At 38.0% G+C, this 24,384-nt stretch overlaps 1 protein-coding gene across 1 annotated transcript in view; it reads left to right on the forward strand.

Annotated features, from left to right (window-relative positions):
* Window positions 1–24,384, forward strand: part of PARD3B (par-3 family cell polarity regulator beta) — a 402,224-nt gene that overhangs the window by 101,168 nt on the left and 276,672 nt on the right. The window contains exon 4 of the mRNA XM_035330820.1: window positions 16,485–16,656. Coding sequence (XP_035186711.1) covers window positions 16,485–16,656 — 172 coding nt within the window. The remainder of the gene's footprint in view (window positions 1–16,484; window positions 16,657–24,384) is intronic.

The raw sequence follows: 24,384 nt of genomic DNA on the forward strand, positions 1-24,384 counted from the left end.
ATGCAAAAATGATGCTTGAGTAGTAAGATAATGCAGTGTGGCAGATGTGCAGTAGATAACACTGAGGCTAAACTACTGATCTTCACGCAGCTCTGATGCATTTTATTTGTTGGTTTTGCATACCTTTTCATAAAGAAAAGATTGTAATCAGTACTGGTTCATTAGAATATTGTCATTTATAATTGAATTCTTCTCTATGATCAAAATTTGAGAAGGTGTTTCTATTTGTTCCCTTCCCTCATTTTAAAATGCAGGCTATAAATTCATATGTATATATTTAAAGTACAGGACACATTTCGTATATGCCTACCTTTAATGTGATTGTTCGTATCTTTCATTTACTCGTGGTTTTGAATTTTTTAACCTTTCTCCAGTACACTTCTGCAGTTTTCAAAGCTGCTGTTAAGTGACTCGAATATTTCTGCGAGTTCTGCCAGTTACTGAAAGCTAGAGCATACTGTAGGTGTTCATCTGTTAGTTCCCACAGAGGTTGTTTTGCAGCACTTTTGCCTAAACTGAATTGAAACTGTATTTTCTAATTTGTGTTTTCTCCAGTGACCTGTTAATGCTTTTTTTGTGTTTTGAAATCCCTCTCATACAGCAAAGAAAAGTGACTGTTTCTAGAGGATTTGAAGACCTTGAAACTGAAGTCCCCATAGCACATGTAAAGAATTTGGTCATGCATTTTTATTAGTATTTACCTATTGAATTATGCATTTTCTTTGGTTTCTGCATGTTTTTTGCCTACTCTGAAATACTGGTATCTACTGTTCTGCTACTTTATAGAAACAGTGATGATGGGTTGCAAAGTCCTAACTGCTTTATAAAGGCTGTTGAAATTTATTCTGTCTTTGTAAAAGTGCACTTAAGTGGGAGATTTGGGAAAGGATGTAGTGTTGATCTGTCATAAAACTGATGAGTTCTGAGAAATATATATTTTATGAAAAATTCAGACTATTTTATGCTTGTCAGCTGTATAGATATTGAAGATTTTTTTTTTTTTTTCTAACACCACCATCTACGTATGAGCCTTGCAGCTGAGTGTCTTTATTTTAGGATGTATATAGATGTCAGAGGAAGAGCTTCCGCAGCTGGAATTGGCAGTTCTGAATTTTCCATCTCTTGGTGTGAGAATTCTGTTCCCAAAGAAAGAAAAACCCCAGGCTGGAATCAAGCTTTTTGGAGAGCACGTGGATTCTGGTCAGTGAAGCTCATGTGTCTCTCTAGACATGACTATTTGTTCTCCAAATAAAGCATTTCATCAAGTAATTGAAGTGCAAGTATTAAGTATGTATAGTGGGATTTCTAATGTTATTTCTTAGAACAGTGCAGTTCTGTGTACTTCTGAGGAGATCGGTGTTCTTGGAAACTAAAGGTTCACCTGAAATCCTGACTGATGTCTTCTGATTTCAAATACCTTTCTACTTGTCCAGAATCTGCTCACTTGTGCATGCAGCAGGCTGGATCATGAAGTTGAAGTAATGTTTTCTTTTCAAAAGAGCAGGCTAAAATTTCTTACTGCTCCTTGTAGCAGGGGTGCTGACGGTGGACCGCAGGGATGCTGTGGTGTATGTGATATTTCCACGCTGGACCTTCACTTCCATTGCTTGAGAGATGTTTCACTGGTGTTGTGGGCAGTCGTAGGTAGAGGATTTGACATAGTGCATCACCTTGCCTATTTGTAAAATTAAGGTAAGGATATTGTAAAACACTTGACCTATTCATGAAAAGTGTTGGTAAGAAAGAAAGGTAATTTATGGCTATAGTAGTAACCTGGGACTTGAGAAAAGTAGGTTTAATTGCCACGTTTGTCCTGGATAGTAGGAATGGTAATTCTTTAATTCTTCAAAAGTGTTCATAAAATGTATATTCTGTGTATTTTTAACTTGGTTATTTTTGTGGCCTTCCTTTGTCACTGTGTTAGTTATCAAGTGTGCCATATTTATCATATTAAACGTGCTTGTTCTGTGTGGTTTGTCTGCTGTGGTTCTAGGATTTATCTACTTCAGTTTCAAGGAATTGCTTTGTAGGTGTTCTGTATTTTTTTATTTGTGGAAATATAAAATGCATTTATATATATGCATTAAATTATATGCATATATATACACATTTAATGTCTTCCACTAATAACATGGAGAAAATCTCCATATTCTTTTGCATTGTTTGCAGTAAGAAACAATCTGAATAATAAAATTATCAAATGCTTTTTATTCCTGTGTACTAGCAGATAATTTTTAGTTCATGTTTCTTTTTAGGATGCTTCAAGTAGTATTTGTGTGCTTTAAATTTCATAGATTATCAGTTTGCCATAGCGTTAGAGGCATCTGAATCTTTATGACGATAGTTGAACCAGAAGGGGGATTTCTAGCAGTCTTGTTTTTAAAAACATTTTATCTCATGAACATAGGGTAGTTCTTTGTACTGCATTATATATATTGAGTGTGGATATAAATTCTTTAATTTAGTATGTTGTCATTTTGCATTGGAGGAAACTGAAAGGGTTCCAAAATAAGGTTGGAGGCAGTATGTTCAGCCCTCAGCCTCTGTGCTGAGCCCCCCCCCCCCGGCGGTGATGATGAATTGGGGATGTGAGCAGTTGTGAGGGAATTGTGTGAAGTGCCAGGCTTCTCAGAGGGGTGCGCACTGGTCAGCAGCCTCCTTGTTTGTAAGATGTGGAAGAAGGTTCTGGTGATGCAGGGAAATCTCCCTTGGTCAGCAACAAAGATGATGTAATTTGTGTTGTTCTTTTTTTTCTTTTTTTTTTTTTTTAAAAAAAATGAATTTCCAAGGAAATATTATTTGAGTCACTTGCTGAATATTGGTGAACCTACTTGGATGTACGGTGCATCTTGAACCAATTCCAATGGTGTTTGAGGGAGATTTATTGACAAACTGAGTTTGTTGACACATCCAAGATGAAGTAATGTAACACTAGACTCCTTCAGGGACCAGGAATGTGACTACAACAGTGAGGTGTTGCGAATTTATGGGATTTTTGTTTACGTAGTACTCATTCAAGAATCTGACTTGTGGATTTGTACAAAAGAGAATGCAAGTCATATCGACAAATGTGTTTATCACGTAGGATCTACCTTTCATTCATCCATGTTCAGCTAGGAGTGAAGTCACCACTAGGGAGGAAAAGTGGTTTCTCTGTCAGTAATTAAATCTAGCTGTTTGCTTGGTACTGTCCTCCCTGTGCGAAATGGCAGTCTACTTGGACTATTCCCACAAACGTGATCACATAGGTTTATATGCCATCGAGAAGCGTGTACAGGATTGTTCCTGTAGTATAGGCACATATACTACAAGAGTAGTGGGCAGAGAGATAAGGATGCTCTGAGCCAGCTGAGGTTGCTGGGGCTGCTCCTGCTGGCTTTGTCTTACTGGAGTCCGATCTAGCTCCTCGCATGCACAAATGTGGTCCTCTTTATTTCTTTCCCTCAAAAGTATTGTGTCATATCTTTAAAAGGTGTTAAAGGAAACCATCTAGGGGCTTGCTAAAAATGACTGCCAGGTTTTTGGAGGCTTGCTAAAACTACTGAGCTTTAGGGGTAGTTGTCAGGGGTATCCTACAGGAAGGGATGCCTACCTACCTGGTGCAAAGTGACATTTGGAACAGTGCGTTTGGTGCTCTTGGATACAGAAGCTTTCAAAAAGGGACAGGTGTTTAATCACATCAGCAGTTGTTTCCTCTTTTGTTCACTTTTAATGCAGCTGCTAATGGATTTGTTCATCCCCCCCCAAACATCAGTTAATGTGAGAATTAATATCTGATAATTGGGACCAAGAAATTTTTGAATGTTAATGGCATTATGCGTGCTCCTTCTACCCCCTTTAAATTTGCATTCTAATAGGATTGGAATATTCTAATGGCATCAAAAAAAAAAAAACACACACACTACCCTTCTGTAAAGATATTGTGTGAGTAAACCCTCAGTGATGCACCTTTGGATGAGACATTTGGTACGAATTGATTCCTGAGATCCTTTTTCTTAACTGGAGAGTGAACCAACTCAACTCTAAGTGATTGTGAAGTAAACAAAAATATATTTAAAATAATTGGATTTGAATTAAATATATTTCTACATTCATTTAAAAAAAACACATTGATTTTCAGTGATTGATCATGACTAAAATGTTGATGTGCAATTAAATATCTTTACATTAAATTTAACACTTTTTATGAAGAGAAAAATGCATTATATGCATATTTATGCAGTGATACTTAGCATACATTTATTCAGTCTTAATTTTTACATTTAGCTTAGGAAATGCTGAGTGACAGTTCTTATTTAGTAGAATATTAATTTCTTCATGGCTTGTGTCAAGCTAGTTTTAGAAATTGGAGTTCAATTAAAGCTGCAGAGAAATAAAATGAATTTTAGTTGAGAAAAAAAAAAAGAAATATTCTGTATATGTATTGGAAAGAGTTTTAGCAAGAGTTTAGCATTTAAAGCTGTATTGAACAGAGGCAGTTTGTAGATGATGCATGATGGACTGTACAGCTGATAGAGTAGATGAGACCAGGAGGAGTCTTTCAGGTCTTGGAGCTACTGGTGCTCAGCTTTTGCATTTAATTTTCTTCATGGGCTGTAAGAAATAAGGCTAGGAAGCTTCCCTGCTCTTCAGTTCTTATCTGATTTTTCATTTTGAACAAACGTATTGTTGAACTGAATAGCTTAGATAAACTGAGGCGAAGAGAATGTGCTCTGTGCCTAGAAGTGGCAGTGATGGCTGTCATGAGCTCACCGTTTTGTCTCTTCAGGAAGCTCTAGCTTCATGTGGTTTGCTCTAGGCTTTCTCCTCTTTGATAGCTTCGATAGCAGGAGCCGCCCTCATGGCTGCAGTGACTTTGGCCCGGAGCTCAGGGAAGAGGATGGGGCTGCCCTCCTTGCCCCTTCCTTATGTTCAAGGTCGAGAGGCCAAGGACTGGAAAGCACGGCTTTCCAAACTTCATTTTGATTAAAAAGTGTGTATTTTTCCCAGGTAAACAGTGCATGTAAGAAACGGATTTTTTACCACAGACTTGGCCCATGATGATGTGCTGTAATGTTTTTGCGTTTGACTTGAGCTAGGCTAACATAACTTAAAACTAATTCTATCTTCAAATGCCGTTGTGATTGGAAAAAATAGTCATTTTCTATTCTCCCCAGGTGATAAATTACCTCTGTTGTAATGTCCCGTGCAGAAGACACTTGGCAGATTGCCTCTGTCTCTGAGGTGCAGGCGTATTTCAGCTGCGGTCAGCTCCTCATCGTCCCTGTGCAGGGCCTGGCTGGGCGCAGGGCTGGGCCTGGCCTTCGGGTGCCTGCCTGCGGCCCCACACCACAGGTCCCTGGTTCAGCTTGTAGACAGGAGATAAAATGGTGAGAGAAGGGAGGAGGGAGTAGCATTTTTTTTTTTTCTGCTTAAACCTTTCTTGTTCCAATTCGTGTCAGAATGGAGAGCGGGCACCCTGGGGTTTGCCAGATGTGGCTCCCCTTCATCACTGCAGTCTGTGTGGTTTGTTTGCTTTGTAGCATCTTGGGCATCCAGATCTTTAAATTAGGAGTGAAGTTATTTTGGAGACCTTCCTAAATGGCAGTGTCAAGTTCTGCAGTGTGTGTGCCTGCTGAATTACTAATAGAAATCTATTTGACTTACACTGGGTAGGAACCCAGGAGACTTGATTTCAGTTAAGTGTGAAAAAACACTCTTGGTCTCTTAGAAAGAAAATAATTTGACTGGAGGATAAGGATTCAAGGCAGCATGAATGTGTGTTATCTTGTCTGGAACTTTGTGGACTTTCTTCCCCCTCGGGTTTTGGAAAGCCCAGGAAGTCTTGAAGAGAAGTGTTCTGTTACGGAGATACGGCTTGCTTGCAGAGTGCTGGAGCTGCAGAAGAAATAGAAACCATACCTGCAGAGGACCAACAATGTCCCTCTCTTAATAGGGTGTCATTGTTTTTACTGGAGGGGAATAAATGTGTTCAAAAATCCTCCATAAAAGTTGAGAAAGAACAGAATCAACAGTTCTGGTAGCATTTCTTGCCAACTTCAAGGTTCACGTGTTTCAGAACATTAGAATAATGGCAGGTAACTAGGCAATGTGGCAGTGAGAAAGGCAAATGTGATTCTGTGATGAATCCATAAGAGAACTAATAACAGAGCTTGGAAAACACAAATATCATTTTTGCAGGGTCTGGTGAGAAACTCCATGCAGATGGGTAGAAGAATAGCCATGTTTATTTTCCTGGGGAAGGCTAAAATACTTGGCTAGTCTTATGGCTACAGTTCTAATGGCTTTTCATGATATTCAAAATACTCAAAAATTCATGACACCTGAAACGCTTTGGGAGAATTTTCTGTTAGCTGAAAGCATTTTACTCCTCTCTCATTGCACTGTTTATTGAGTAGCTTAGCTTATTTTTGAAAGTGGAGCCTGGTATATCATTCAGTTTGAGATTTTTTTCATAAAAAATGCTTTGCTTTATGAATAGGTCCCTTTATCATTTGTAATGAAGAGTGGAAAATGAATGAACAAGCTTCTATGAAAAATCACATTTGAAATTTCTGAGTAATGGTCTGAATAGTCTGAAGTCATTTATTCCCAAGACATATCACTGTTTTGCAGAATATTCAGACTGCTGCAATCAATACTCAACTACGCCCTAAGCATGAAGATGTTAAAACTGAAAACTTCAGATCACATTATAACAATATTTAGGTTATTTCACCTAGTAATGTAACTGTTATTGAATTCAACTTTCTGGTAAAATTTATTTGGTGTTTTTTAAAATTATCTAATGAAGAGTTTGTTTAATTAGCACAGGTATGAAACCATGCTCATATTGTACGCTGTATTCAATACGATAGAAGAGTTTCCTTTTCACAGCTTGTCGTACAGGAGAATAAGAAAAGCTTAGATAATTTTCTTCATTGTTGGGAGGTCAGACTTCAGTCAGCCTATTTATAGTTAAGTTCACAAAACTTAATCAAATACATGCTTAACAGTGTACTTAACAGGGCACTGAAATTCAGCCTTGGAAGTGAAGAACATGTCAAAATCCATTTGGTGAACAACTATAATGTCACTTATGGAAAGCATGTTCCGGCTGTATATTTTGGATCCTGTACTGCTGTGGAAGGACAAGAACATTCCCAGTGCTCTAATTTTTTGAATGGTGGTTATCTTTTCTTATGCGTTTTGTTTAAATAGCCTGTGTTAGTATTTGAATTGCACATACCAAAGTGTAGATAATAGAAAGGGGTGTGTGTATGTGTATATATATATATATATATAATACATATATATAACTGTGAGATGATGTTTGTTTGCAAGCACATTTAGGTCTGAGGGATGTATAACATATAGGTATATGTACGTAGCTGTTAATGACTTTGCAAATACGGTTTTCTCGACAGCTGTGCTCTGAATTTTGAGTTGGAAAACCTTAAAATATATGTTAAATTTTGCTGTGAATCTTGAATGTGATGTCAGCATTTAATTTGTTTATGAAGAAATTAAGAAACTTAACTATGAAATTATGCTGTGGGCAGCTAATGCTTGGGTAAAAAATGACTGAAATGTATAATATGTAGATCATTCTTTTAAGGAGTATAATGAGCAAGGCAGCAGTAGGATGTCTGTTATGAACTGATTGCTGAAATGAGTAATTGTCACTGAAGGGTTTTTTGTTATTGCCAGAGATGTGACTGTCTCTGGAAATTTTACTTTTAGTTTCATTGTTTTCACAGTAATGGTGCATTAAGATGTCAAGTCAAAATATTTTTTCTAGTCCTTCTGTTCAGATGGTTCATTTGAGAACATATATTTTTGGAACTGCAGTGTTTGGAACCACCACGCTTCTTTTAAAGTTTCAGAATGTTTCACAATTTTGTGTTTTACTGATCTTCTGAGAGAGCATAACTTTATAGAAGGCTTATTCTTCGGTTGTGGTAGGCTTAAACGGGTTTGCCTGTAAAAATAAATAAATAAAATAGAAAAACAGTTAGAGTGACAGTGGTAGACCTTGCAATATTTTTTAATGAGTATGGTAACACAGAGCATTCGAACTAGCCAGTTGTTACATAAATTCCAAGGATTTCCATGATGTTCCTCTTGCACTTACATTAAACTAGTCTTTTCTTCACTTTTCTGTTTGTTTTCCCTTTTCCTCTCAGATGTTAGGCATAAAAGTGCCATGACATTTATGAGCTCTTTGTAGGGATGTGGTTGCTCTAGGTCAAGGTCAGCAGCAATACGCTACTGCTGCTCAAGCATATGGGGTCATGACTCTTAGGAAAATGAGGTCACTGCACAAAAGGCAAAATTGTTTAATTCTTTTTTTTTTTTTTTTTTTTCAGAAGAGTGTGTATGCATTATTACAGTGCACTAGAAACCCCCTGGGACTACTGTTTATTGACAGAATTAATAACAACAAACCAGTAGAGACTGATAGCATTAGTTTATCATTACAGGCAGACCTTTCCTCATCAAGGTGACAACCAGTTTTGTAAGCTTACTTTTGCCTTTCTGGAGCCTGACACGTAAACTGTCAGAGGCAGGGCAAATAATGCAGTCTCACTAAACTAGGCATCAATAAGAATAGGGCTCTTGGCAGTTGTAAATACCGAAATGTTTTTCTGCACAGACAGAAACACAGTGTGAGAACTGTATGACGTGTGGCAACATCCCAAGAGTTATCAAGCCTGTCTATACTAACGAAAGTCATCATGTGTGTTGTGCTGTACAGATGGTTTTACACTTTCTGATGGGTTTCACAATTCAAGTATTTTGTGCCCTTTTTTTTTTTTTACTCCCTAATTCCATTTTCCCATCCCATAGTGTCCTCTAAAAAGATCAAAGCCGTTTAAAAACAAATAGCTAATTTGTATGCTGTCATTAAGTAATTGTGGCTGAAGCAGAAGTTTATTTTTGCCCATTTCATACTATCAAATCAGCAAGGGGAAAAGAGTGGCTTGGTATTTGGTCTGACTTCTTAATTTTTAACCTAATTGATTTCATAGAAGTTACTTGGGTTTAATGGCAAGGGCCATATCTGTAGACAGGAAGCAGGTTTGCAGAAGGGCCTGCACCTAGTGGCACAGGTGAAAAATAAGCTGAGCAGGAGTCAGCAGCATGTGTTTGCAGCTATGAAGGCTACATACACATTTAGCAGGCTAGCAGAGGTGTAGCCATCAAGTTGAGGAAAGCAGTTCCTTTATTCAGTACTTGTGAGACCACAACAGCTAGCTTGTTGTGTCTGTTTTGTTCTCCTTTGGGCAAGAGAAGCATCGGCTTGCTGGAGCAAGCTCAGCGCCAGGCCACCAGTACAGTCTGGGACTGGAACGGGTGGCATGTGGTGAGAGGGCAAATGAACAAATAGGGAGCATCTTCTTGCTGTCTACAGCTAGTTAACTGTCTGTAGGGAAGACTCCACCTCACCTTTTTGGAAGTCCACAGTGAGGAGACGAGGTAATGGGTGTTAAGTTACCATGAAGGAGACGGGTTAGGTATGAGAAATATTTCTGTCTCATGAGTGAGACACACCACAGCAAATCGGCCAGAGACTTGAGAGCTCTGTACTTGGAGATGTGCAGAAGAGAATTGGGCAAGACCCTGAGCAAACTGAGCCAACTTTTAAGTTTGAGCTAAATGACAGCATGGCCCTACTTCCATTGGAAAAATGGACCAGGTGATTTCCGAGGTCCTTTCCAACCTAAACTGCTCTGTTTGTTCCACTCACTAGAGTAAAATTCAGAAAAAAATATCACAGTTCAAGTGCTTATTTACAAATACACAAATGCAGTCTTTAATAGTAGTTACTATATTTTATAGCACTATTTTAAATGGACTCTCCAAAATTAGCTAGTCTTCTATGAAGTCTGTCCAGGTGAAAGTAGTCAGCTTCAAGGTAACCAGGAAGGAGCTAATCAGTTGTGAATTTTCAAGTCCTCATTCAGTTTCCTTTTTCTTGGATAGAGGAGGAATGAAAACAAAGGGCATTTGTTATCTAGCAAAACTCAGAAGCTATTTCACATGAAAACATAATGAGTATGACAGGCTACAAATAGCACTGAACATGAATCTTTTACAGAAGAAAGGAGAAACGTCCTTTGGTGTATTTACTTCAATCAACCCTAATAAGGCTTGTTTTATGTGTTTTATGCATCCGCCATCATAATTATAAATCCTTGACATTTTAGCACTAGCATTTATATCTGCCAGGGAAGCTACCCAGAGTCAACCCTCAAGGAATGTCTGTATTGTTACTATGGATCTCCATAACAGCTCTCAAGTAGCTACTAAGTGGCTTAAAAAATTACATCTCAGTCATGCTTGAAGGGCTCATCAAACTTTGCCACAAATATCAATGTTAAGTACCCAATCAGCGGCATTGTTTGAAGTACAGCCACGTGGCGCACGGAGGGGTAGGTTGGACAGGAAGAAGAAAGTGGATAAGGTCTCATCAATCAGGTAGATGTTTTGCTGTGACCTTGCAAAAAAATAAAAAATAAAAGGGAAAAACATACAAAAAAAAAAAAAAAAACAAACCACTGCCCTACTGCTTGTTTCAGCTACAGTGGAATGACAGAAGATGAGGATATCTTTCAATTTGATCACACACGTACAAAAAAACCTCACCAGCTAGAATTCCTGAAAAGCATGCATGGACATGTTTTCTCAGGCATGATGTCTTAATACAGTTTTTTTGACCTTTGCAGACTAGTTGAGGACCTTCCCAAAGTAACAATAAATAGCAATGATAGTAAACAAGAAATTACAACAGGCTGTTAAGAAACTCTTGCAAATCTTGGAGAGCAGAGCCTCCCGGTGTTTGCACCGTGTGCAGTAGGATTCTGTTCTGGCAACGTTTAGATGATACTGAAAAATCTGGACAGGAGGAGTATGAAAAGTGTCAGGTGGTCTTTGGAAAGAGACTTTGGTGTACATAGTTCTGGCATGTAGGTAAACAAGATGGGATAATCACCATAGCTTTCCTGTAACGTATCTATAATTTGTTTTCATACGTAGGTGTGAAGGAAGGCTGCCATATGGTGTGTACATGGGTATTTTTCTTTGACAGCCTTTATTTTAAGTTAAAGGAATTCCAAGACAAGCTATTTTGCAAGAATACCATTTCAAATACTTATCAGCATATGCCAGAAGAATACCTTGAAAGAACATTGAAGAAAGGCTGTAGAGCTCCAGTAAAGTTTTAAATTGAAAAAAATTAAATAACACTTTTATCCATTTTTGAGGTACCCTAATTACCTTAGTTCTGGCTGTGTTACCATTACTAGACTTCAATCTTTTAACTATTTGAACAGAAGTCTTTCATAAGTAGTATATAAAATCTAATTTTACGTTAATGAATTTGTGGAACTCTGTCAGAAAGACACTGTGGAGACAGTTTCCACAGTGCCTTTCTGAAGTTTTATGTTCACACAGATCTTGTCTTTATCTAAAGTGTTCTTGTCCCCTTGTGGATTTATGTGGAAGGTAGAAGTCTGTCTGTGAGGGAGAACAGCTCCTTTAAAGAACCACGGAAACATCAGTCCTGCTGTTGTGCTCCAGTGTCACGACACACACACACGTTACATGGGTGTGCTCTCCACGTGTCTGCCTCTGTTAAACGAGACAGCCAGGTGCAGCTTCTGCAGCCTTGCGGCCTGCGCTGTGCTGAGGAGACGGCCACCAGGCCACGTGTTGACGGGAGCTTGCTTTGTGTGGCTGGCAGAGCTGAAGCAGCGTGCAGGCTGAGAGCTGCTTTTCTTCCTGGTTCAGTTCCCTGAGCTGACTCCAGAAAGTAGCCCCATTTGTGTGAAGGAGTGGCAGGAGGCAGCGGGTGGCGAAGGAGGCAAGGCAGGCCAGCATGGCCTCCGTGTAGAGGTCTCATCTTGAACTTAAGGTGGCCTCTCAGAAGAGGTAACTTTGCCTTCATCATGTGTTGTTGCTGGTGCTTGGATGTCTTTGAGGGCAGGAAGTTGAAAGACCTGGCCAAACATAGCCTTGTTGAAAGAAATGAAGAAAGAAAAGAAAAAAATATATATTCCAAAAAAAAAGGGGGGGGGGGCAAAGGGGGGAATCCCTTCTCCTTTCTCCTTTCTGCATTTTCTGCATTGGCCATATGGAGGCTGTTTTCAGCTGCTGTCAGCTGCAGCCTGCCTCCATCTGTGTGTGTCTGGTGGCTTGCAGGTGCAAACACCTTTGATCTTTTTATTTTCATTTTGAACTCTAGCTGTTTGCAGGCATCAACACGTTACATATAGAAACACCCTGTGTCTTTCTGTCTGTCATATATGTGCAGGGATAAATACATAATTAAATCCTAGAGATCCCAAATTCAGGGGTCAGAGAGCAAGGTAACGTGATACCGTGGTGAACTTAATTTTCTGCTGTAGCTTGAGCCATCATTTCTCTGTATGTCATGAGGCTTAGTGAAACAGTTGCTGAGCTGTTAATTCACCCCCCTCTGAACAGTTCTTTGTGGAGATGTGAGTGCTCTGTGTGAAAAGTCTTTACTAATTGACAAAAAAATAGATTTTTTCCACATCTTTTTATAAGTATCTAATTATCACTCCCATAGGAGTACTGGCAGTCAGAAGTATAGATACAGTTTTAAACAATATATTTAAAAATTCATGTTTTTCTCTTAAATGAGAATTGAGGTCGTGAACTAGCAGTATCAGGACAGTAAACAAACATGTCTTGAACGAATGGACAATTTTACTAGCTTTCCTTGTCCATAGTGAGAGAAGAAATAGAAGCTATGAGTGTAGAAGAATTGAGGAAAAATTTCCATCCAACTTACATTAGAGATTCTGTACGTGTTGAGTATTTAACTCTTCCTGGTGCTTTTGAATGCATCATTCTAGCTGTTGAAAGTCATATCTCATCAATCACGTACTGGTGCTAGCTTATGACTGGGAACTTGTCATAGGAATTTTATCCTGACAGTAACTGAAAGCTGATTAATTTAATTGCAAGCAAGTTTTTATTTTATCATTTTTTTCCTAGAACTTTGTGTACATGCCTGGTGTTTTGGATAGAAAAGGAAATAGTGTTGTCTAAAATACGCACTTTTTAACCTTATTAACAGTAATCTAGTTGTCAAAAGTGTAGTTTGAAAAGTGGAGTAATTACAAAACCTTTTATTTAAAATGGTGCATTGGGCAAGGGAAAGCCAGTTGTTCCAGGCCTAACAGGCAAGCACTGTGAGGCAAGGTTTGTCAAGTTGTGTGCAGTTCTCTGTATGGCTGCCCATGTGCATGGCGTGTGACCAGTGCCAACATTTCATCTCATGGGGAGTTTTAAATGCAATGTTGCATCAGTTCTCTGCCTCCCAGTGGGCAGCGATACCCCTGTGTAAAACAGGCTGCTGCTTTGTATTTGGACCCCTTTGCTCGAGAACATAATTTTCCTCTTTGCTTATTTACCCACTTTTTTTTTTTTTATAGGAGAGTTGATCTTAATTGAATGTGAGTGTTGCTCTATGTGTTTGGGAATACAGTCATTTGTTTTTTACATAATTTTCTTATACTTTTCTGCAAGTTTCCTAATTGGAATATCAATAAAATATTGAAAGAGCAGTGCTGTAGGACACAATTCAAAATTAGAATTTGGCTTTACTAAATTGCATTGTGATAAATTTGCCATGATTAGGTTTAACAAAAATGCTAAGAAAATAGCACCATTCGCTATTGCTACTTTATGTTGTGGCAATGTTAATATAAGTAGGAAGGAGTTCAATAACCAAAAATGACAGAAGTGCTAACTTTCGATAATATCTACGTAGTTGGCAGGTTGTGGAAGTCTAACTCCTTTTAATAGATGTTATAACAATATGCAATAAAACTATTTGAACTGTACAGAAATACATAGATATCTTTGACAGTAAAAAATGGTATGTTCTTTAAACTATTTTAGAAAAATAGCTGAGATGCTTAAGTACAGCAAGCATATAAAACCACAACAGAGTACGTGTATAACTTCTGCAGTTCACAAATGTCTAGAGTACTATCTTGATTTGTGTCAAAAAAATCAGCTGGCCTACTGAACTCTCGATATTTGTAAATATTGAACTTATATTGCAAATAATGTTATGACAGATTTGTGGGAGACTTCTTAATGTATCCCAAAGTTCTTTTCTTCAGGAGGGGTTTACAGTCTATTCCAATTAACAAATTTTCCATACTGGAAACGAGAAGTCAATTACAACAATTATTTTTGAATAGCTGATTTACATAACCTTAATTGTATTTATTTCCTTTGAAAGGCTGAGGCTGATATTTGTAATGGTTTGATTGATTAGTGGTATATTCATACTGTTAGGATTGCTACTGGTAAGGCTGTCCTGCAGCTGTGGTCTGGAGTAGTTCTCTCCTGAATAAACATTTTAGAAAACAAATGGCAGTTTTATTTCCTTGGTGAGGAAAGATGTCAGATCTTTGTTACCACTACATTCAGTACTTACAGTATCTCCTTTCCTCACTCTGTTTAAGTCTAGGTTGCATTAATTAATTAATGGTGTGTTCCATACCATTAAGAAACGGTTTCATTTTTTTTTTTAATCTGTCAAAATAGTGCCTGGCTGTGCACTACAGTCACTTGAGGAATGACAGCAGTAAGAAGCACTGATGGACTTCCATAACAGCGGCAACATAGATGCTCATTTTAATAACAAACAAGAGGTACCCTAGGTTTCTTGCCGTGGTGTCTTGGTGTCTGGCTCCAAATGTGCTTTTATGGCTATGTAGGTGTGAAGCGTAGGGATGGCGTGGCGGTGAATGTGGTGTGAATACCTGGGTAGTTTCCTTGCCATGCAGTAATAAAGTACAAGGAGTGTAGTCTTTGGTACTGAAATTAATGTTTCCCATAAGCTTTGGAAAATAAAAACTAAATTGTGTGCTCTAAGAGCTATTTGTTTGGCTGTGGAAAGGAAACAGCTTCCATATGAAAAAGGAGAACCAGTTTTCTACCTAATAATTTAAGGTGTTCTGTGCGTTTCTGAAATATGCATTGGTAAATATGAGCTGACATATTTCTAGCAACCAAATTATAAATGAGAGAAAGACCTGAAAATGTCAGTTTATTCCTTAGAAGCATCCTTCCTTCAGGATTTTTGTTTGCATTTTTTCCTTTCCTTTCCCTCTCATACATTCATTTCTTCCCTTAGGCAAATGAGGTCCTTTAAATGTTTGTCTCTTTGTTTCAGTATGCTGCTTATCACAGGATATAGTTTTTGACACATGTCTTGGAAGTGTCAAAGGAGATTTAATCTACTAATATTTTTATAGAGAAAGTATGTATTTGTTAGTCCTAATGAGTTGAGAAAAAGCAAAACAAATGGATACCTGAAGGTAAAGCCAACTTGTACGTGCTTACTTGGCAAAGTGCTTGTCATCGTATGGCAGGAGAGCTGTGCCACATAAGGCACTGGGCGGGAAAAGTGCTGCTGCAGTCCTCTCCTGCCCTCCTGGAGAGGGCTCTGGGATGTCAAGTGTCTTGTTGGTTGGGAGCAGCCAGTCTTGTAATTTGTGTAGGTTCTTTGGGAAGTCATCCTTTTTGTCTTTTAGCCAGCTCCTGGAACTCTAACAGCAAGCACACGTGTCTGAGTCACTTGTTGATGAACCTGTATCTAATATACATTATCTGATGACATATTAGTACGGTTCAAGACAAAATTTCTTGTAGGCCAGGCTAGCCGAGGAAAAATGATTCTGGTGGTTTTCATCATTTTCACACCATCATTAATGTGAGTTTGGATAGCAGACTTTGCAGCTTGTCCATATTTATTTGTGGCTTTCCTGCTGGCCTGAGGTTGTGGAAGAACAGGTGAGTGAGGCCAGCTTTCAGAAGTAAAGTATCTGGTATAAGCCTGCAGGAGGGAATGGGAAGAGGCTATTGATAGATTTATGGTGGGAGCCTACAAGCGTGCGTGTGTGTGTACCTTGCACTCTTACAGAGGCGTAGGATTGGGGATTAACAGAGCTCCCCTCTCTGTCGCTGTGCTGGATAGAACTTGTCCTTGGAACATAATCATTATGTAATTATAAATCAAAGCTTTATCTGTGTACTCCATACAGCATCCATGGCTGTGCTACCTCTGCCCTCTGTGTCAGTCAGTAGCATTACAATGTTAAAAAACAGAATGTGCTTGCACCCACAAGACTTAAACACTGGTTTGTGTGCTTAAGTATGTTCAACTGTAAATGTTTGGAACAACATAAGATGCTCCCTAATCATAGCATGCTAATTCTGAGAAAAGCACGCCAGCACAGGGCAATGCTGGAGCATGTACTCAAGTCATATTGGAGTCAATGGATTTAAACACAGTTGTATGTGCTTTCCTAAATCTGTATGCTCATGGTTAGCTGTTCTCAAATAAGATCATTGGTTTTGTACTCCCAAAACTGATAATTTTTGCATTAAAAACATAAGAGAAAATTTGGGGAATACTTTAAATATACAAATGGTGTTTTCTTTTGTTTTGATAGCTGATTGCTGTTTATGATGAGGAAGAACCTCACTGTAAGAGTGATGGCACCAACGGCAGTGTGGCAGACAGAAGTAGCCCAGACCCTTTTGAGGCAGAGGTAGCGGCTCAGTTGGCTGCCTTTCAACCGATTGGGGGTGAGATTGAAGTGACTCCTTCTGCCCTAAAACTGGGTATGTATATCATGCATGTTCATTTTCCAGTTTTAACCAATATGTATCACTTTTTATTATTTTCTGTTCGTGATTTGAAGTATTTATAGATTTTTTTAGTGCCCGATTATTTGCCTTACAATTCAGTGAAGATAATTGTAGTGACAAAAGCTGTGCTTTTGAACAATTGGTGCTGAACTCCGTAACTGTGCATAGCGAATTTGCACCTGAGCTTTGTTATCTTACTCTATCTTAAGCCCATCCATATAGCTGGGATCTTTCTTCTCCTTTCTTTGAGCAGGTAAGTTACTGACAATTCTTCATTATAATCTTCTGAGAGCTCAAGAGATGAAACCTATTCACAGTTTTTCTAACAAGAAAATCAGTGGGAAAAAAATACCATTTTTGTTTAAAAATATCGCTATAATGAGTGTAAACACCTGTGTGCAAATATACATACATATTTTTTTACCTGAGCATGTCCCATGTTTTGGAGATTTGGGCTGCAAACATTTCATCTCTTTGTCATTGAAGAAGTTGCACAACAGAGTCCTGTTTTGACTATCCAACTTCCAAGTGAGCAAATTGTGAGTGGGAGAGGTTTCTGTTTAATTCCCTCTTGGATCAGAGAGCACTGCATGAGGTGCTGCAACTCTGGTCCTGTGCACTGGTTCAACGTGCCTGGAAGGCCAAGAGTTCAAACGCTGGTTTCAAATTAAAAAGAGAGACAGTCTTGTAAGTTGGACACAAAGCAGTTTGAATTACTTTCTTGGATTGACAGTGGGCTAAGCTGTCACCTGGATACTAGATATGGAAACTTTCAAAAACTTACTGAGGGTGAATCCTCTTCCTGTCTGTCTGTAAAGCAGTAGTATACTGACAGCCTTTGGCAAATGAATACTGTTCAAGAGAGACTTGTCTACATTTCACTAGAGCTCGTTGACCAATTCACCCTGTATTTCTTGAATATTCTTGGCAGTCTTGTAATGATGTGCAATAAAATTTCTGGATGTAAGTGGGTGGCATAAAGATAGAAAAACTACCTCTAGTTGTTCTACTCATGTTGTAGAGGAGTCTGGTTTTGATTTCAGAAACTGAATGTTCAGTTGCCTGTTTAATTGCAATCTAAAGGAAAAGGCTGATAAAAGAATGAGCTAAAATATAACTTCTAATGAAGTTCATTGTTTGTGGCTGCATAACATGACTTCTGATGGAAGTCTGTGCTCATTTTTGTCTGTTGTAGAAAGTATTTTAATCCAAGCTGCATGGAACTTTTTAGATTCAAATTTCTGTTTTAATGGGTCATTTTGGTTCTTTCTATATTCTGGTGAATATAGCAAAATCTCTTTAATGACACAGGAGTTTCTCATATGAAGATATCTTCGGAGAGGCTTATTCTTGTCATAAGAATTAAGTTTTTATCTTTTATGTATCTTCACTGATTTTGATAGCCATGATGTATGGAAAAGTTTGTGGCTAAAGGTCTGATTTTTGGATGGTTTGCCACATCGTTTATTGGTTATTTTAGAACAACATGGTGTAATCCATGTTTTTTAGCATGTTTTGGAAAGTAGATGTACTAGTAGTAGTACATTGTCCGTGTACCTCTGAACTATACCAAAAAATTAATAATAATAATAATAATAAAACTTTAAAAGCAGTTTTTCTGCTGTGCTGTTGAACACAAGCTGAAGGCTGGAGAGAAGAGGAATTTCAGCTTAATGCAATTTTATGTGAAACAGTTAAATGCTAGTACTCTTGAGCTTACCATTAAGCTACCAGATCATTTAGTTTTTGTAGCATTTATGGAATCCCTGCACTATAGAGTCTAGAGATGAAATACAGCATGCTAAGAGCAGCCAATTAGGCTTCTACTTCATTTTCAGTGCTATACTGATATACATTTGAAATTAAAATGGGTGCTTGTTTCTTAAAATGGAGAGCATAAATATAATGTTTGTCTTCATGGTTCTCTTCCAGATTTTCATTTACCTAGTGTAAAATAAAAACAGATTTTCTACCTGTCAGTCTTGTAAACCTGGTCTGCAGTCTGAAATGTAGTTGTTTTCTCTTCTGGACTTTTCATCACTGATAACAGTTCTTTAGACTTAAATTTTGCCTTTATCTTTCCTGTATAAGTCCCTGTACCTTAAATTAAGTTCCTGTATCCATTAGAGGCAAATTGAAATATATGTGAAGAGGTAGGAGAATGTGGCTGCATCAATATCATTGATGCATGAACCACAGTAGTCTGGCTGCCTAATTATTGAATTGATTCAACCTTGCTAGCAGATATAAATACTAATAATTTTTAAAAGCTATCTTTATTTCAGGAACAAGAACGTGATTAAATACATACATAGAGAGCAAGCATTGGTACTTTACATGGTGAAGCTCTTTCAAGAGCTGTCACGTGTTTGGCCTTTTAGAGTATATTTCTGCAGAAGGCCTTTAGGGATGATATGTAGGAAGTCCATCGTTAAATCAATTGACAGATTGTGGAACTGTTCTGTCTGTTAGTTTCTGTTGGATGTTCTGTGTGCTGTGAAACCAGATACATAGTTCTATGTAAAAACAGTGAACATTTAGTGATCTGCTCAGAGAACACTTGGAGCTTGATGAAACATGAAGCATGTGAAACATCTAAGTGCTGTCATTCTTAAGCATGAGAGAATCAGCACAGATTTTAGAAAAGGTACTTAAGATACTGCCTTAAAATTGTCTTTTTAATGAATCCTGTATTTGATGCAGGTAAGTTAATTGTATGTTATACCTGCTCCTAAAGCCCTTACTGGCTAGATGGAGATAGCAATGGTGGGGGAAATAATTTTTTATTAGACAGTTACTTCTTCCATGTTTTTTTTTTTTTTTTTTTTTTGGTGGCTGAAATCCTTTGTGTCCTGAGCACTCTGACTCAGTCTGAAGTCATGTTTTGGATGTCTTTCCCTTGGTGTGTCTGGCAGAGCTGATCCCTACGCTGGGATAGGGGCTGTTAACGCTTCCTGAGTGACTTCAGAACTCGGGAAGAAATCCTCACTCTCTTTCTCAGCTGGTCTGAAGTGGAGGTATTGAAGTAGTCTTGGAGCATTGTGAACAGCATATATTTGGTTAGTCCTCTTTCAAGTTGGCGTTGAAATGCTGTGTGGTGGATATGCAGACAGTGCATTTTTAAATAGAGAAATATGTATGATTATGCTTTTTTTAATGTTATGAAAACAGATATGAACTGAAACTATTTGACAAAATGTTGCTATTGCTTGTATACAGCATACGTGCTGCTTCAAAGATGGAAAGATTTTTTTCTTATATAAGAGCTATTTTGTTCAACTTAATCTTGCAATGTCAGTTTATTGGCAGAGTGTACTGATGTTTGTCAGTACACTGAGTGTAATTCTCTTCTGCGCAATTCAGGGAAAATTAATATTTTGTATTTTATTTTTTTTTTAAAAAAAGCATTGTAGAAGCACATGCTGTCTTCTGTGGTTTGAGGCAATACTGTTTATTTCCTTAAGCAAATACAATTTTATTTTTTCTCTGTGCCCAACAGCTGCTCTTAGAGCAGTGATATCATGCATTGCTCTGTGCAGTTTGTCACAGGTGTTGTGAGGATGCCACTGGACTTGATGGATTTTTCTCCTCCGTGGCATTTGGTTTAATCTGGTTTAAAGAATTGTGATGATCAATTAAAGTCTACTTGTGTTCTTAAAACAAATGGCTTCTGTTCTCGGGCAAGCTAAAGGTTTGAAGATATCTTTTCATTTCAGTCAGAGTGCAGGCTTGGTATATTTTGACCTCATGACTTAAGCTTGGTATTACTTAGTTGTCCTTGATTCATGGAAATGAGCTTTGCACCAGCATAGCTGAAGTTTATATTGCAGCAAAAACAATACAGCAATATTTTCTACAAAGCATTTATATATATATATATATATATATAAATAAATACATTAAAAAAAATTCCACGTATTTTTTATCTGTTTAGAAAACAAACCAGCCCGCCCTTCCTTTCCCCATAGTCAAAAATTTAGTAGCAGTGTAGGTACTAAATTTATGTGCATAGTAGGTTACCAAAGAGGCCCCCTCTTCTTTCTAATAGCCCCTGTGCCTCTGATTTCCCCAGCGATTTTCTCATCCATTATTCCCCTTGCTTATACTCCCTTTGCACTTGCTTTAATATATGTTACTTTGGGGTAAGGAATTATTCCCTTGAAAATATGATAAGTAAGGAGAAAAATATTTTCAATCACAAGTTCCACATTTTCCTGAAGTAGCTCTCCAGCCGAAATATTCATTTCCAGCCTTTTATTGCCTCAGGGACAATTTTGGGGGATGGTGATGAATGGGGCTCAGAATGATGGAATGAATTCTATCACAAAACTCGATACTGCTTTTTGATACTTGTTTATTCAGTGGATTTCCTAAGATTTTCCTTATTTTACTGCTTTTGCAATATTGCTGTTTGTGTGATTATTTGGGTATTATTCTGATGCATAGCTAGCCTCAAAGGTAATACTGCTTAAAACAAACAGAACAACCCACCTAAGTAAGCTAAATATTTGCAACTGGAGGTTTGGAAAGGATGTAGTGTAATATCTTACTGAATAGCTATAGTACAGTCTCCATCAGTACACTCTAGAACTAGGCAGTACAAAGGAGTGTGAGGGTGTGAGTGTGTATTTATAAATCTCTGTGTGCTGCATTACCAGGTAGGAGGCAATGCAGTGAAATCTATTTCAGGTTGAAAATGAACCTACTAAGCTTGGCCAAATGATAGTTGGAAATTATTCAGGGTAAAAATAAGACTTCAAATAAAGGTCTTGAGGTAGGCAATCATCCTTTTTTGCTTAAGAAACCAAATTAGTATAGTTCTACACAGTTCTGCATTGTTCATTCACCAATAGTTTTGTTAGCTGTTTGCTTTCATATGACCGTGTTCCACTATACAGATGAACACATCTTTACAGAAGTTGTCAATAGAAAAATTACAAGTAACAGTTAAATGACTCAGCAAGTTTGCCCATTGCCACGTGGCTCTTTCTCATTGCTTTCTGTTTTATTTACCCTTCAAAGAGCCTCAGCTGATAGTTAATTTTTTTGGCTCCTTACTTTGAAGTGCCACTTGAGATTCTGATTGTTTCTCAAAGCAGAAATCTAGAATCTCAGCCAAGTGAAAAGGAGAGTTGTGTATTTACTTCTGAATGTAGCTGGCAAAAGCTGCACCTCCCTCCCAGTATGTTGCACAGTTTTCCCATAGACACAGTGGCTGCTGATTTGTGTTTTGTTTCCTTCGTAACTCACTACTTCATTACAGGGAAGTCAGTTTACTATAGGCATTAAGTAAAAGCAGAATATTGTGCTCACTAGATTTGAGATGAGGATGAATCTTGTACGGTATTTCTGGTCAACTCTTTTTAGCCTTCCAGCTAAAAGGGAAAAATGACCTTTTGATGATTGTGTCTATTCTTAACTTTCCTATAGAAACAGTCATCTTACTGTTTTAAATACTAGGATGGATTAAGAGGGAATGATGATTCAGTTTCCTCACCACATAAAAATTAGGAGTACCAAACAAACGATCATTCAACAGATTAAAAAGAAAAACATCCCCAAGCTACCTCTTTCGTGAAGCGTTCAGCTAAATTCTGTAATTCAGTGTTATGGGCCAAAAATCAATGAGGTGAAGTGGAATTAGACAAATTCACAGAAAGTGGCTCATCGGAGACTTAACATATGGTGGACTGGATGCTGCTCTGATTTGGAAGCCTTTCAACCATTTATTTTTGCAAGCTGGTAGCATACGCCACTTTGTCCTTGCTCTTATGCCCCCTCCCTGTATTTGTGTATTTGGACCACAGTGAGGTGGGGGATAACGGGCTGGCCAGGTGCTTGGCCACACCAGGTGTACCTCAGCGATGTGTTCTTCTCGCTCCTCGAAACCTCACCAGACACCTTGAGTTGCAGAAGTTTCACTATTTTATCTGAATGTTGTCTTCTAAACTGGCAGGAATAAGATTGACATTTGAGGCTAAAATTGGTTTACCGTCACCAGAATACAACATAATCATAATAGGAATTATTTTGAAGGAAAGATTTTTTAAAAAAAAGATTGAAATCTTAATTTAGATCACATATATATTTATATCATATATGTAAAGCACAAACCATATTTACATATTACAGAAATGGATATCAATGCCTTAAATTGTTATACTCCTTTCAAATACCATTAAGATATTCAAAAATACATTTCAGTGTTCCACTGCCAGTAATAAAATGCTACCAAAGTGATATTCAGGCTGTACAATTTAGCTGCCAAAGTTTTTAAAGAAAGTCAAGCCATTGAACTGTGGAAAAGTCACTGCCTAAGCACCTGTAACTGATGCTAGCTGAAGTGCTAAACCAGCTTTTGGCAGCCTGGCCTCTTTTGCAGGTGCAGAGAATATTTTCTTTGTGTCAGTTTATTCAACTAGTATAGTTCATTAAGTATTTCATTTGAAGTTGAGAAATGGGTTGGGAATTGAAATAGAAGAAATGCTTATTTTCACCTTTCAATCTGTGAATAAAAATGAGGTGTGAGAGCCTGAGATCTATTAGCTTTAAAATCTTGTAGGATATATTAGCCTAAAATGATTGATTTAAATTCAGATAATATGCTGTTTAAAAAAGCCAGTCTGTTTGGTAAGATGAATGCTTTTTGCTGTGTCCAGCAAGTTGGAAGACTAACAAGAAACCATTTTTATTGGTGTTTTTAAGAATATGTAAAGTTTAGTTTCCATTTACATGTGAATGCTATTTGGAAGGGATTACTTTAATAAAAAAAAAAAAAAAAAAAAAAGGAAGAAGGGAAAACAAGTCATGTGTGCTTAGGGAAGTTGTAATATAACAGAAAATAGATTTTTTTGTTGTTTGTTTCAAATGATAACTTAAAAGACACAAAATGATAGCAGCTGCTCTGATCTTTAATCCCAGTGCCCAAAAGCAGGAGGGTGTGGATCTGCCAGAGGGTGCCCAGTGCTGGTGTGGGTCAGGCAGGGGCTTCACCAAAGAAGAACAAGAGGAGCCAGGCCTTGTAGCGGTGAGCGCTGGCTCTTGTCAGCATTCCCACTCTGCTCTCACAAAGCTCATCAGTCAGCCCAGTGAGGATAAGAGTTGTGAGTTCTGCTAGAATCCAGGCTGGCAAAACCCACATCTCCCTGCTGCAGGCAGTGTGATTGATCCCCATGCTGGGGGATGCTGCTGTGACACCCTCTGCTCTGCCTCGTCTCGTGCCAGTTGTTTCATGAGGCACCGTTTCTCGTAATGGCAGCACCAAGGAAATGTTGGTCTGGTCAACCACTATAGGACCAGTTTTTGTGTTCTGTACGTAAAATCTGACTTACTGCTTTCCATCCTGTGCCAACAGGGAAAAGCATTCTGTTGAAATTCATGGCACCCAAGAACACCACCCCAAACATCTGTTTTTATAGCTTTTACTGGGTTTTACTTGCAGTTGGTTGCTTTTGTTTTCCTTTGTAAGAAAAAGTAGCCTTTTTTCAGAGTGATGGGGAAATACCTTGTTCCGCATTTGTAGATTTAAGTCACTTGTCTTGCTGTTACATCACCCTAGTTTGTTAATCTAATCTTTTATCCATGGGAATTTAAAAAACGCAGTATGCACTTCAGGCAGAACTGATAGCTGTAGATTTTTGATTTTATTACTGTTACGAGCAATTTGAGTTAGTTTTAAACATAGAAGTCACACTGTCAGAA

The sequence above is a fragment of the Oxyura jamaicensis genome, chromosome 7, assembly GCF_011077185.1.
Source record: "Oxyura jamaicensis isolate SHBP4307 breed ruddy duck chromosome 7, BPBGC_Ojam_1.0, whole genome shotgun sequence".
Lineage (NCBI taxonomy): Eukaryota > Metazoa > Chordata > Aves > Anseriformes > Anatidae > Oxyura > Oxyura jamaicensis.